The sequence below is a fragment of the Bombus fervidus genome, chromosome 8 (genome assembly GCF_041682495.2).
Source record: "Bombus fervidus isolate BK054 chromosome 8, iyBomFerv1, whole genome shotgun sequence".
NCBI classification, from domain to species: Eukaryota; Metazoa; Arthropoda; class Insecta; order Hymenoptera; family Apidae; genus Bombus; species Bombus fervidus.
The window spans coordinates 12,819,290-12,835,550 of NC_091524.1; the positions used below are offsets into that span (position 1 = coordinate 12,819,290).

Here is a 16,261-nt window from a genome sequence, read left to right on the forward strand (position 1 = left end):
GAGTTGAATTTTAGACACGTTATACGTAGATAGAAGGTTATTTTGTTATTATGAAAATGCATACAAGCAAGAGAATAATGCTATTCATAAACGTGGATTAAGTTTTAATAAAATTACCTTGGACGTGGATTATGTAATGTTCACGAATAAAAGTTTCGCAAAGTGCAACATGTATGGCGTGTACGGAATTAAAAATGTATTGTAGTTTAAAAATGTATGCTTGTAAATTCAAGATGAAAGATTTCACTTTATTATATCATATCTCTACGAATTATCGTGTTTTTTGTGAGTTGCAAAATTATATCAATAGGTATACAAAATTAATTAATCGACTATTTTTCGATCTATACAATAGCATTTTACATATGCTAATGTATCGGGTAAAACATACGCCGAATAAAAATAAATATTTAAATGAGCTCATGGCGGAGTACAAAAATTAATCGAGGTCACTAAAGTACATTGACCGAGTTCTCGAAAATTTTCTCCTGAAGTATCTCATTGCAGAAGCTCACCGTCATAGACAGAACACACAGTTTATACAGATTACGGCAGAGATGTAAACAGTGTGCATAAGAGCAGCTTATATGTAGCTTGGGTAAGGAACACACTTCCATTCTTGTTTTCGCACTTGGCACTCGTTCTTTCCGTTCATTCAACCATTTACTTATGCAGCGCCATTCATTCGTGTGGCGGGACGTGTGCTTTAAAATTATCTATGCGTCAACTGATTGATATGATCTACATCTTGGAACAAAGTTTATACGAAGCGTGTTAGAAGTGCATAAATATTTTTGCATGCTCATAGTGCTCCTCGTTAACGATTTCAAAATCAAAACGGAGCAAAACTGTTTCAAGCGGATACTTGCGGCGATCATTGAAAAGAAACGTTCTTGAATATTGCGAATTTTTCAATTTCTTAAGCTTCAACATTTTTAATCTTCCAATAGAATATTTTTAATTTGTTAGATTTTGGCTTCTTTCAACTTTTTATTCCACGACATTGACATCCGAAGAGTATTCTCACAATTAGATATTAGTGGTATTAGCTCCTCCATAAGCAAATATATTCTTATCCCGCAGATGGATTACGTTATTTATGTTCAAACTTAATATTTTTACTAAAATGTCCTGAATTTTTAGAAAATGTACCACAAATCTAGGATAGGTATTTATTTATTTTGGTTGACTTTAGTATATTACAGAACCGTTCGTTAATTCGGATATTCGGAATTATTTTCAATAAACGGACAACGATCACGAAGAAAATTTAACGAAGTAAAATATATTTAAGTACTGCAATCTAAAACAAGGACAATTGAATAAACGAAACCAATTCACCTGTACAATAAAATTTCTTTGGAAGTCGGTGAACAGTATGTTTCGATTCGACCGGCACCGGTTACCTGTACACAACTTAATGTCGGTGCGTAGACGTACGGAGCGAGGGACGTGATTTGAATTCGAATTAGCGATCGGCGCGGTGCTTGCGATGCACTCTCATTCGCTCGAAAGACCGAAGCCCCGATTGCTGGGAGGCTCCGTGTTCCATCGAGTTTACCGTTTCCAGCGAACATACATTCGATTCGCTTGCATTGTAACCGTAAGCGCAATCGTTCGCGCAAATTGATCCGCGTACGAGATAAATATCAATCGACGCATGGCAGCCAGTGGAAATGCAAACGTTCAAGAGCCCGCCTCGTAAACATGTTAATAGCGAACGTTTTATGATGACAAAACCGCGAATTTGTAGAAGACACAGCTGTTACAGAATTTTCTTTGTTTTATAACTGAATCATCTAGTCTCGCCTGAAGGTCCAAGAACAGGTGCTGTTTTTAATAGGTAGAGAATAACAAGAAATTATGGGGTATTTGCGAAGAGAAGAAAAAGTATATAACGTTTGGTTACGAAGATTAATACTAGACGGAATTACAAATTAAAGTGCAAAACTTATCAAACGCTTTGACTCAATGAAATGATAAAAAATATATATAAGGCAATTTTATTTATGTATTCTACAGAAATGTATCATTCTAAGTCTATAAAATTTCTATGTGAAATTACGAATTGGTTCTTTTGGCCAGATTGATCTAAAGATTAACAAATTCTCTCATTTTTGAAGATTTTTCGCCTTCCTAATAATGAAACAAAGAATTTGTCACATATAATAGAATATAATTACTTCGTACATTCGAATGGTTTCGATCCTTCCCAAATTTAGGACAAATGTAACTACTGTTCTAAGACGTTTCTGTACGAGTGTACGATCGATTTGACATTAGAGTAACGCACTTGGAACAATTATTTTATGTCGAAATCGATATTGGTTATACATAACTATGCTGGAATGTGATTGTATTTCATTATATAAGAGTATTGGAAAGGGAATGAATAAGATGGAAGTTAATTTGAATCGATTGATGTGAGTTATGTTAATTTCTTGGAAGGTGCGCTGTGCTAAATAACTCGTGCCGTTCATAAAATAGGTTATACGATAGATAGTATAATGTTTAATGATTAAGTCTCTTAATACTGATGCCATGTAATATCGTACAACACTAATTAAACAATTCTGTGTAGACTAATTTGTAGTCAAATGAAATAACAATTAGACATCTTAAATTAAAGCGAAATTGGTGTTTCCTTTAATATGAAGATACGATTCAAAGCACAAGCTTCTTATACACTTACAACGTACAATTTTATTCAAAATACTGTTCTTATATATATAGATATTATGTAAGAAAGATAAAATGTTCCTGAAAATGATTAATTTTATATATTTGCATAAATCTAAATAATTAAAAACATCATTATGTTCGAAATAAAGCACGTGGTCCAATTATCGCTAATTTCTCTCCTATATCATTTAAAAATCGCACATAACCATTTAAAGACCATTACAAAAGTTCTAAACGGAATAAGCTTTACAAAAAGTTTCAGTATATTTTCCTACCGGCAATCTCCTAATTTAGAGAAATCGCGGAAAGTAGCATTTCGTATAGTTTTCACCCGAATTTCATTTCGAGGAAGTTAATGCCCGAGACGAAGAAACTTCTAACGCCTGATTCTAACAAGCGCGACGGTCGCTCGCTGGGTAATAGAACCGCAATCGCGCGAGTAAATTGAGTCACGTAGAGGATAAGAGAGAACTAGTATTATATGGAGTCGATAGCGTGACGCGGTAATGAAGTGTCTCCTTTTTCCGATTTACCCTGCCTTCGAAAATTTTAACCTCTTCGAGGCCAATATCTCGGTTTCCCCTGGAGCTCATGCCGCGCGCCGCGCCGCAACGATAGTCGAATGTCATTGCTGCAATCAATTCGTATCGTTTTACAGCATACAATCTCGATACCGCAAAAAGGAAAGTCGACCTTTTCGTACGAGTGACCGTACTCTCGAGGAATTTTTCTGCACGCGCGAATGCATCCAACCGATTCGAAAGCGAATTTATCGTCCACGTTTTGCTCGCTTCTTAAGATTTAACATCAAGATTTAACAAATATACGTAACAGAATTATTTTGTTTTCCATGTAGATTTATTTCTCAGATAAGGAATTATCCACGCACGTGTTACAAGGATATGTAAATTGTACAAAATGATGTTACGTTATTTCTCGCTTAATGTAATGCTAATTATAAAACTTAATTGCTTTATTTTCATATCTAGCATGAAAAATATATTTGATCGGCAGTATGATTCATAAGTTTCTATTGTAAACGTATTAATTTAAATTGAAGTTCATATGTTGCACACTATCTAGATTATCCTGTTAGTCATAAAGAGATCTAATAACATTATAATACACGGTATGTCATTATAATGCAACTTTGGTTCCATGAAGACTAAACCGCGACACACTCATAACACAAGCACTTGTGCGTTGCTGTAGAACGTGCACGGCATTTGTTCCGAACAATAAGTTGAACAGCACTAAAAATCCGATCCGCGTGGTCCCTGCATTCCAATGAATCATCAAAGAGATTATATGCAAACGATGTTTAAAATAGTCGATGTTCAATGCACGGATCAAATTATAACAATCCAAAAGAATACAGTGGTACTTTTAACCTGTTAACCGAGACATTTCTCGGAGATTTCTATAATCATGAAATTAAAAGTTAATATAGTATGTAAAGTCAAATCAATTTCAAATAGGTCGATTTCAATTCTAATATGAATACAATACAATATATCTATATAGTATAATTTTTTTTATATAATATATCAAGCTAATTTGTTTGTTTTTTCTAATTAAGAGGATGATCAGATACTTCGATTATTTCTATAAGGCACTATACTCTTACGCTATTCTGTGCGTGGTACGTATATATTCATCGTCTTATTGCACTTTCCTATTCTACTATTCTTATTCTACTGATTGGCCAAACCATATACAAGCTTGGTATAAACAAGAATTCAAGGACTCGTTGCAAACGTCTTTTTATCGTATAGCGTAGTAAAACTGTTGTAGTTACATATGTGCAATAAAATCTCGTAACATATATGTATTATAACACGCAACATTGGTTATTGATGACCGAGGAACTTTCCATTCAGGCTACTAATGTTACCTACATGTATAAAAAGAATAACGACATGGATAGTCAGTGGTACTAGCTTGATGCGTGTAAAATGTCGTTCCTTTTTTACAAATGAAACTTCAACCATACGTAGTTCCTTGGGGACAATTTGCATATTTTTAGACAAAATCATTTTTACGTGATTATGCGACGAGGGTATAGGTCAAAGTTGCACGACGAGGGTGCGTAAGGAAACTCTGTTCCATTTTGTCCTCGCAACTTCGTATCAAAGGATTTGCCGCTTTATTCCAGAATTTACAGTTGAATTTCTAGTTTTCAACCGACGTATTTAAATTATCGATCAATCGTAATATCTTCATCTATGTGTAATTGGTACCAAATGAGTTAATTTATAAAAGAGGATGAAATTTCAATTTCTAGAACTTATCTCGTAATTATGAACTGTAGATTTGGGTTGTTTTAGTTTTCTACGCCGTTTTTTCCACCTTCGTTTCAACGTTTGTAATTTCCGCAAACCTCGAATCCTCAAACTTCGTACCAGGTCTAACAAATGTCTCGACAACCATCTAACAACTCACGCTTATAGAGTAGACAAGTAATTCGTGCTACAAATGGAGTGTTTTAAAATAAGTCGAAATCGCGCAATAACTTTTTGTTATGCGAAACTGCATTTTCCAGAACTGCCCAGTCTCTGTGCGCGACAGGTCACATTTGCCACGAATATTCCCGTACCTATTAGTCGGTCCTTGCAACTTTGTATCCGTTCTATAATTAAAAAGTCTCTCACAGGTGTTCACGTGTCGAATTAATTTTGTGTAAAATGTTTGAAAAGGAATTTTATTTTACGACAAATTTCCTTTGCGGCAGCTTAATAGCAGGTACGTCGTAAAAAGTTCTGCGAAGGACTAAATAGAGTGCGGTCGGGGCTACTTTAGGAAATATTTAAAAGTTTGTAGTTAGTTGATCGATATGCCCATTTACCTTCTTTGAGAAAGTTCAGGATGCTTTATGAAGTGGAAGGCAACAGGGTAGTCTTAGGATCAACCTAGGTCTTCTCTTGATCATTAGAGCGATCAAATTACTCTAGCAATAAGTGTCTATCAATTATATATACTATATAGAGATAGATTCTTCGGTCTGAAAGATATGTCCGGTCTCAACTTTATCTACAAATTTGTCTTTCCTACCATCCTTCCAGGATATTACAGCAATTATAATTTAAATAGGAATGTAAGAAGTAATTTTTATTTTCAACGTTTACTTACGATCTCAGATAATAGTAATAAAAGTACGATGTTAGATGCACACGCACCGGATTGATCTCCAAGTTGTTTCTCCGAAAAATGAAACTCTGCGTGACATCCAAGAATACATGCATATAAAAAGAAATTTAGTCGCGATGAGAAGAATCTGGTGAACGTAATGTTAGCTGTGAACCAATAATGCCACGAACTTGAAGATCGGTGAGTTCAAGTCGGAACATCCAAACTCTTTACCCGTCCAAAGAATCTTACCCTCTTCCAAAGTCTAAACAAAGCTTATAACTTCTGATTCCTTCGAGGAACAAACAATTCTTATAATCGAAGTTCCGATAGCACAATAGCACGTTGATTCTCCCAATTCCTTTTCAATCGTCCTGAGACGTTGTCAGTGTAAACATGTTTGCTTGGCTGGTGACGGTGCTGGAACGTCGCGGCGTGAAATACGTTGGGTCACGTTCCTCCGCATAGAAGACATTGCGTCGGGTCGTGCAAAGTGTACTCGAGAACGGCGAGGAGCGGCCATTTTGGACGAAATACGCTGGCGTATTTCTCAGCGCGCCGTAGTTGGAACGCGGCTGTGAACGCGGCTGTGAACGCGGCTGTGTACGCGGCTGTGTGCGCGCTTGTGTGCGCGCGAACGGTCGGTCGGTCTCTTCCACGGTCGTGTGGCCTCTTCCCAGCGGCCATTAAACCAACGGTTTCAAGTGCTTCGAGCACGTTCCGCGCGGCGCGTTGCGCCTGTGTGTACGCGAACAGCGGCCTCGACAGCGAACAGGCAGCGCCGCGCAACCAGTGTATTCCTACCGACGTTAGAGGAAGGAACGAATTTCTAGTGTATTTCGCTGTGTTCACGCCTTTTATCTTCCTATCGTTCATCTGACAATCCTTATTCGTCGATTTGTATCAATCATTAATGGAAGTTTGTCATTGAGGAGAAATTATGGATTGGTCGAAAGATATGGGGCTCTCGCTGGTGAACTTGTACAAGAACAAGGAGGTTCTATGGAACCCGGGGAACTCTGAATACCATCAAAAAAATAGACGACACGATGCTTGGCAAGAAGTCGCTGATGAACTCTCCTTGATTATTAAAAAACCGGTGTCTTCATTGGAATGCAAGAGGAAGATGGATACCATTCTTTCCTCGTTTAGGAGAGAGAGGGTAAAAGTAAGGAAGATTAGCGAGATGGCTGAGGGAGGTATGTTGGATGAATTTAATCATTGGAAGAAGGGGATTCTCGAGACTGTAGATACGGAAATTGGGTTCTTTGCGATTCAAGTCCACGTTCTATTTGTTTCTTGACCAATTTTCTAAGCGCTCTAGGCTAATATTTAGGTCCTGCTCTTCTGTTTTAACCTCTCGGGCGTTATGGTTTATCACCGAATGTGTACATCACAGTGGCACGAATTCTTCGCACTAGCGTACAAGCGATTATATAATAATACTTCTTTGTCAATATCAATACTTTAGCATCTTTAGGATTGAACTTATTATTGCACAGAAGATAACTTTTAAAGAGTATGTTAGTATGATTAAACATTTCAAGGTCCAATACAGTAAGGTCTCATAAGTCAACATATTCAACATAAACATGTACATTGAGACACAACAGTTTTCATTATAGCCGTTTCGATTATAGCCGTCATTTCCATTATGAATGAACTTTGGTTCTGAAAGGTACATATACGACATAATCGCTCGATGGGTTAAAAATATTTCTAGTTCGTGATCCCTTGAATAAAATGAGATGAAATATCAGCATATTCATAGAATAGCAGCCTATTATATGAATCTGTAAGACTTTTTCGTCCAATTCTTTTTCTCGCCTTTATAAAGAAAAAAACATAGAGAATGTGTTTCTACTGCTACAACAATTTCGTAGAAGCACGCATTTCGACAGAATCGATTTCGATGGAAGACGTGCACGAAGGCAAGCAGCGAAAATTCGTTGTCGAAAACAACGTGAAAGAAACGTAGACGAGCCCGAAAGAACTTGTTCTCGACACAGATAGTGACCCGGTTTCCGTTTGTTCGATGATGTTATCATTAATGTAGTCATTGTTAGTAATAGTTTATTTTGTAATTCTCTATCTAGATTCTGACAGACCTTCGGGATCCACATGGTTCCTTTATGATTCGTTAACTTTTCTTATCGAAAAAGATGTTCTCCGTTCCAACAAATCTTTCGTAAGTATTTCAAGACGTAATTCTATAAAAAAAAAAGTCTCTTGAAATCTTTCACGATCGAATCAAATCTCGAAATTATCAACAGGTAAACGAAATATTTAACGATTTGATGAATAATTTGTAGGTTAACGTTAATCGCGACGAACATTCTCCTCCACCTATCAAAGTAAACAAACTGCAATCAGAGAACGAACGAATAGAAAAGATCTCTAAGGCAGTGGAAACACCAAGCGAGGACGAGTGTTACAGCTACGGAATGTTCGTGGCGAATAAATTGAAACGCTATTCAGCTCGTACTCGAAGCGCAGTTCAGCACGCCATAAGTGATATTCTTTTTAACGCTGACATGGGTTATTACAATCAGTCTAGTTCAGTTTCGACGAACACGCAGACTGAACCTAACGTAGTTCAGTGTATTTGGTTGCAACAGAACGAAAACACTCAGCAAGAACACGACTTTAAGAACGAAGTAATCAGTGATCTGGAGAACGAGAGCGAAATATTTAATTAAATTCAGCATAGAATTGTTAATAGCGACGATGAATTGTACTGTGATCGTTGCAACGATATAATTTTACTCGTTGCAAGTTTTAAGCTTCGGTTGATTATTTCGTTTTGTTTATCAAATGGTTGATTGAAATTGCGAGCAAGCTTATTTTATACAAGGAAAAACGAACGCGTGTAGAAATTTTGAAAGTGTAAATAGAAGTTAATTTAAAATAGTTATTGGCTTTCTATAGGAATTGATTGGATATTGCTAATGAACCTATTGTACGTGTAATATATTATACATATCATATTATATTTACGTATATTTATACACAGGGTGTACCAAATAAATTGTTATAACTTGTTTTCTTAGAAACCAATACAGATATCGATTTTAGATTCTTTTGTACAATTAAATGTAACAGAGGATAATATTTTAATATAAGATCTAACAAAATTGATATCTCTAAGAACCATATGTGATATATTGAGAAATTAAATCTTTATGTAATTTGTCTATGCACTTTGATAACGAATATTTATCTTCAAGTCTGAGAAATTGATAGACAGACGTATCGTGCATATTACTTCTTTGTAATGCATAACGTGTATTATACCCATTACACGACAAAAGAAATACATTAGTCTCTTTGTTGTTCCCAACATACGTGTTAGTAATGCTTTGATACGGATTCAAGCTTGAATAATCGCAATCGAGGACGGTACAGGTGTGCCGCAGGAAATGTCACTGCTATATCCTGTCAAGGGTCTACAATTGATTAATGATCTTTTCGCAAATCAAGCGTCATCGTCGTTTAAAAGGAAGATTTTTTATACATACATTTTATATCAAAGAACTTTGTATTTTCTCAAATTTAATTTAACAAGGTACGATTCTCTGATTAAATTTCTCTTCGATTAATTAATATTCACTGAAAATAAACTTTTAATTTACTGTAACGAGAAAGACCAAGCGTGCCAAAAAATGTTTAAAAAAATGTACCGTTAAAAAAACTCATTCAAATAAACGTTACAAACTGTTTCGAAAGAAGTAGGACCAATCCACATAAAAAAAATAACGCTTTGAAGTTCAATTGCTCCAAAAATACGCATCGATGCGAACATGACCGAAAAAAGTATGCGTTTCGCTTTCAATAGTTTTATCAGCAAACTCGCAGTCAAGTGTCCGCCGATTTAACTGCTAGTTACCCTGCATGGCCGATTGGTTTTCGTTCGAAACGACACTCTGACTCGGGCTGGGTAACCCTTTGCGTTACCATTTACATGATATTGAATCCGAGCTGGGGATAAAGTCGATGTTGATCGCGACGAGATTGGGTAGCACTTTACGTGTGGGCAATTTTTCCGACGAAACGTTTTCATGACATCCAGCCAATATCGGCCGCGTATGAAGCGGACTAGAGATGGCGATATTAAAGGAATACGGGTCACCGAGAAATTTTCAAGCAGCCACGTTTTCCGAGGAAAGAGGCGTGCCTTACAATTAGACTCACCTCCGAGGCATTACACTCCGCTTAATATCCTCTTTGGATGGTCCCCTTTTCTAGATAAAGATACTTTATTAACGACGAAACTTCGTTAAGGTCTGAAAGTTTTTTTATCAAAGCTGGATTTCAACAGATCACTGCGCTAAAAGAAATCCGATTCGATACATTTTTACGTGTAGATAACGAAAATGGGATTGCTATTGGTACGAAACGTGAATAGAAGGATTTGAATGGATGAGACCGATATTGAAGTACCAATATAAGATTCTTCCTCGCTGATACGTATTCCAAGCTTCCTTTCCTCCTGAAGTTTCTTACTCTATGCAAATTTTTCTTCGTTGATAAAAGTTTCAAAAGTTTCCTATGGACTCGGTCAATATTAACGTTCGTTTCGTGACCAAGCTGTCAATACAGTTTTCTATTTCTTAATCCTTCCTTATCTTTCTCTTCGCATTTTCTATTCTCCCACTTTATGTTATCGTTTATTTTTCTAACATCTTTCCGTTTTATGGAAATGTGGTGAGAATTCCAGACTAGAGTTGCTGGGTTTTAGAGCGTATTAAAGCGATATGTGTATACGTATAGATGTAACGTGTGTTGAAGAATTAAAAATCCGTGTTCTGAATGAATCCATGTGAAATGAATAGTCATACGTTTCAATAAACGTGTACACGGTAGTATTAGAAATGTAATTCGCGTATATTCATATGCACGACTGTATGTTTTTAAGATATTCATATTTTAATTCACGTACAATCGGTAGGTATGAGAATAGTTATTTAGATAGGTACATTGACCCAAGAAATTTGCACAATACAATTATGACTTCGCGAATATTTAGATTTTAATTAAAGTTAAAAATTTCTGATATAATTTCTCTCGGGAGAATTTAATCGATTAATTTTCTATTTTGGTACAGTAATATTAATAGTGGCAAATGTGTACTTCGTCCGCTGAAACATGCGTTTATATGTAAGCACATACATATACATGTAAATGCTATAACGTGTAACACGAATTAAATTTCAAGTATATTGACACATTATAAGCCAGATATTTTATTGGCAAACATAACCAGAGTTATTACCTTCCCCGATAAATTTTCTTAAATAATTTATCGTTTGTTGATACAGTTAAAAATTACTAACATATTCGATATTAATTTCAACAAATATTTTAATTGAAATTGTCCGCAAATATTTTTACAATATCGTTAACTTTTTTATCATTCTCAATTATTATTAAAAAAAATTAATTTACGTAACGAATCTGACTTTTTGTCACTTGTTACTGAAAACTCGTTAAAATGCCTTCTAGTGGATAACAAAAGGCAAGATATCTTGTTATCCATCTGGAATATGCTTACTCTTTGTACTCAACGAGCAAAGTTTCTAGCGACATTAGTCACGTGAAAATTGTTTCTCGTATTATGTTCACTACCTAAGAAAAAAAAAGTTTAAAGCCTAAATTATAGAGAAGGGGAAGAAATCTACTATAATAAAATTTACAATTGTGTTAGATTAACTTTATGACTGGTACAAAAAATATTTGCACATACACGTATTTTTCAATAAAGCGTTTTTTAGTCGTATGAGAATATTAGTAAATGACACGAAAATCGAAAAAATTGAAATCGTTAGTCGATCGTATCATAAAAATATTCCGAGTGCAAAGTACACGTACACTTAAATACACGTAAAATAGAAATCCCAGACACGGATACTTATATCATAAAAAAAAGATCATTGTTAAAAAAAAAAGAAGAAAATGTTCCCTATTCTACACAATTCCAGCTTGCACCAACTTCCACCCTGCTCCCATTAACGAGTACGGCAACAACTCGAGACTCGTATCAGAGAACACTTTTCCAATTGCGCTCTTTCAATACCTATTATCATCGTCGTTTTCAAGCGCGGAAGTCTGCTTTTTACCACGATGCAGTAACAATAAGCTCGCAATCGCAACGGGCGTATGAGCTATAATTACAAGGCATGGGGCGGTTTTGCCATCGGAGTTTATAGCGGCACTAGATTCGTTCCATGTGCATTACGAGTATCAATCGCCATATTCGAAAACCGGGTGTACGATCGACGACGGGACGGTCGAACGTATTTCGATTGGCTTCACTTGGAGTCGGGTCGCAGTGTCGTTGTGTATGCAGCGTGTCGTTGTTCTCTCGCGAAATTGGAACGTTTCGCCGCGGCGAGGCCATTGCAATTTTCATCGATACGATCTGACCATCGACCGTGAAGCCGGGCCCGTTTCCTGTCCGGAATCGTCCAACCGATTTCGACCGGCAGCCAGGGCACGTGCTGCCATCGTTTCTCTCCCTCCTCTCCCTCTTTCCTTCTTGTAACATATTCTATCCACACGCCCATCTTTCAGCAATTTTTTTTCATCTCCTACCTTGTCCGTCTTCCTCGTCGATTTATACTGCCTCGCAGAAGTATTTGAGCAATTACCATTGAAAACTTTTGTGTCTATTATACTCTACACGTTATATAAAACATTTTGAAATTTCATTAACACCGTAACAAAATACGACTGTCACGATTATATTGTTCAGTTTTGAAATCAATCTGAACGTGTACATAGAGATAACGAGACATTTATTGCAAACATATATTTAGTAAAAAATTAGTATACAGCGTAAATATCTATCTTAGGCACGTGTTAGAATACTTCCGTGAAACTGCGCAGGTACTTTATTCCTTTTCCGATAATGTTCTTCGAATCTACAGTTCATTACTACTATTTGCATCTTCTGGCTCGCTTTTTCCGTGTTTGCTTCTTCCAGTCAGTCGTTCAAGAAAGCTCCCTCTTCTGCTGATATTTATCGGATCGTCCATTTATTCGCAGCCACTGTTTCCTGAGATACGGTTGAGTTGATCGAGAAAACACAAATTCGTGTTCTGTTCAAGTCTGATCGAGCAATTTCGAAGAAATACAATTCTTGGCTATTGTACTTGGATCGCTCGAAACTTTCGGTATCCTAAAACATTTTTAGCGAAATTGAAAGGCGTGGTAGCAAAGTTTATGAATTAGCGAAGTTTTATACGGACCTTTTATTCTTTACATCGATATCTCAATTCAATACTATAGTTTTTCTCTTATAAAAACTAAATCTAAGGATTCCTTGCTATTAACGTATACGATTTTTTTTTATTGGAACAATGATTAGAGATTAATCCATACTGTACTCGTAGAAATGAAATTTTTGCAATTCGATGATCTACCGGATTATACACGTACATAGTTAAATATTTCAAAGATCCCGTATTCCAAGACAAAGGAAATTTTAATTACCATATAATGAAGGACTGAACTATTTATGTATTTTAATTGTACGAGTAATGAACTAGTCGTATAAGAATTTCATTGTGTCTCTCATCCACTTTCCGACTTAGGATAATCTGGAGATCAACAGAAGGAGATGCTCGCAATCTGGAACGAGTATCATTATTCGACGTCACGCGAGCATCACGACGAGTCTAATCTTAATTCCATTAAGCCTGTCGGCGTAGGTGGCTATGATCTTTACGCGGTACGCGAGTAATAAGCAGGATAGCGATCTCACGCGAGAGTAGATCTAGCGAGACAGTGACCGGTTCACGGAAAGTAGAAAAACCGAAACCTGACCCGTCGCACTTTCTAAACCTTGGACTCGTTTCGAGATCAGCTCGCGAGAAAGATGCTCGATTGGATGTCAGATCAAACACGTTGATCTCCGTTGGTCAAACGAGAAGATTCGTAGGAGAAAGCTTTGATAAGAACTTTTGCGTGCTGACCGTATTCTGTCCATCTCAAACTCACATACACATACACTATCAGTCACGAGTATCAGAGCACTATGTATTTGTTATATTTGTTGGAAAATTGTAATAAGTACTTTATTTAATACGTTACATGACACATATGGAAGACTTAGAAATCAATCGGTGTGTGTCTGTCTCTCATCAGAGATGTTTCACGTCGTGCGATGCTCTTTCGCTGTCAAAACCTTCAGTAGACGGAACAGTTTGATCGTTATACTGAAATTTAACAGACAATGCTACTTATATCGGCTACAGAATTGACCACAAAATTTTTCAGTGGACAGATGTAATTGTAAGTTGCATGGTTTCTACAAATACTTTCGCGAGCCAGTGTAGATCGACTGTGCAAAATGGGCCAAGTGTCCTAATGCTTGCGACCGCCAGTGTACATTGCGATCGATCTAACCACGGACCACCTGCTTTCTCCGTGATAACGAATAGTTATTCTTTTTAATTATTCCCTGCCCGCTCACGAACGTGAAAGGATGCTGGAGGATCTGAGATGCAATTAGGAAGACCCTTGGCAACCGACAGTAATTAAAAGTATTTGCTGTTTGCGCCGTTGAATCATTGAAACCTGGAATTTTTCTCTTCCTTGTTCTTCTTTTTTCTTTTTCCCTTTTTGTTCATTTACTTTTCGGTCATTCTGCTGGATGGACGATTCGCGAAAAGAAAGGAACGAGGCAATCTCGTTAGCGAAGACAAATAATGAGCTGGCTCGAAGCGATAAGAGAGAAATCTGACTTCCATTCGGCTATGACGCGCGATTCAATTTGGCGGATGGTAATTGCGCTCGATTTATCTGCTCGGTTGGTTATGCGTGGACAGTTCAATTGCTTCGAAGGCTCGCGGTCGTTCCGACGATCTTGCGACGCGCGTTGATGTAAATGGAATTACGCGTCGTTTTCGGTTCGGTCCACACGAATGTCTCCTCGATGTGTTTTAATTCGTCGTAATTTCATCGATCGCGATGGGCGACCGTAGTTAATGAACATTGTCGATAATAGACTCTACGTAAAAAGAACTTCATCCCTGGAAAATCAGTCACAATTTTTTAAGAGAAGAAGCTCGAATAAAAATATTTCTTGCCTTTATCTGGATACTTAACCTGTTGAGAGCTCAAAATAAGATACCATTTTCCATATCGTTACTTTATTATGTAAATATTAGAAAGTATTTGTAGAAACATTCTACAATATTTTATAAGAAATTACTATTCTGTAATAAAATTGACTTGGATAATTTAAGAAGATAAATAATAATAATAATTTAACAAGTCGGTGCTCCATGTCGGTTGTCCTCAGAGTTTTATCTCATTCTCCACATTTCCTACTATCTTAAATAATCGAATACTACTTCAAATTATCTGTTAATCGAAATGTGCTTGTTAAATAACGAAATAATGGATTCAACTCGAAATTTCAAATAATGAAACGAAAAAGTGAAAATAATCTACATAATGAACATCTTACTGACATAGACAGGTTAAAAAATTGCAGCTATACAACAATGTACGATCCTAAATCCCGAGAAATGTTCTACTCGCATCATCTCTAGTATTGAACAATTCAAGTTCCCTTACATTCTTTTAACCCGTGTTCTTGAATCACCTGAGTTACCTCGACCGCCAATCGTCACCTGATTTTCAACTTGCAACAAAGAATCTTGATTTACTTTTACGCGAGGCGTACAGCAAAATTCCAGCGACGAATCCGGAATATCGGTCAACGAACAGCGTATTCGTCTCAACGTCATCACGCGATACAATCTAAACCGTAACAAATATCGTTGCTCTTCAACCCAGGTGGCACAGTTATTCATCGCGAGCCACACGATGTACACGGTACATTTCCTTATGTACCGTGGCTGCCATGTTTTATTTAATAACGCGGAATTAATAACACGGGCCGCGACAGTGAAAAGAGACAAAGACGCGGAAATTTACGTGGTTGCAATTAAGTTCCCTCATTTGCTGGTTGAAGAGTTCACTTTGCGCGCGGATGTAACGTCGCGAAAAAATGGTTGTCTTTTGTCCGATAAGGAGCGTGGTAAGCGAACCGAAATTCATCGTGGAACTCGCACGGCCGGTTCTACGAAACGAGACGGGAATTAGAATTTTGCAATTCGCTTCCGTGCAAAGTTAGCACGTAGCCAGACATTACATAGGTACACCTGGACAATTAAGTCTCCCCGCCGTTGGCAATTTCGAACGCACCCCAGGTCTATTTCCGGCGGAGAACGGACCCTGTTCCACGCACGGAACCGGCTTTTTTGCGCGAAATATGATAATTTCGTTGCTCCAGTTTCCTCCGATAATGCCCAGCCGCGCTTCGATTCTCCTTGAATTTTTATGCAATTTCAGTGGTTAGAGCTTGCATAAAATTAATCTCGCGCCATCACCGGGCAAGGGAACGTTCGAGTAAAAGTTTGAAAAACTTTGGTTGGGAAAATTG

General features: G+C 37.0%; 2 protein-coding genes across 3 annotated transcripts in view; both read left to right on the forward strand.

The window, feature by feature from the left end:
- The window catches only part of LOC139989680 (uncharacterized), a 643,240-nt gene that overhangs the window by 206,013 nt on the left and 420,966 nt on the right, over positions 1–16,261 (forward strand). The window lies entirely within an intron of this gene.
- On the forward strand, positions 6,329–9,465 carry LOC139989933 (uncharacterized). Its single transcript, XM_072008659.1, has 3 exons — positions 6,329–7,007; positions 7,905–7,996; positions 8,121–9,465. Exons 1-3 carry the CDS (start codon positions 6,749–6,751, stop codon positions 8,505–8,507), a joined length of 738 nt encoding a protein of 245 aa, XP_071864760.1. The 5' UTR covers positions 6,329–6,748; the 3' UTR covers positions 8,508–9,465.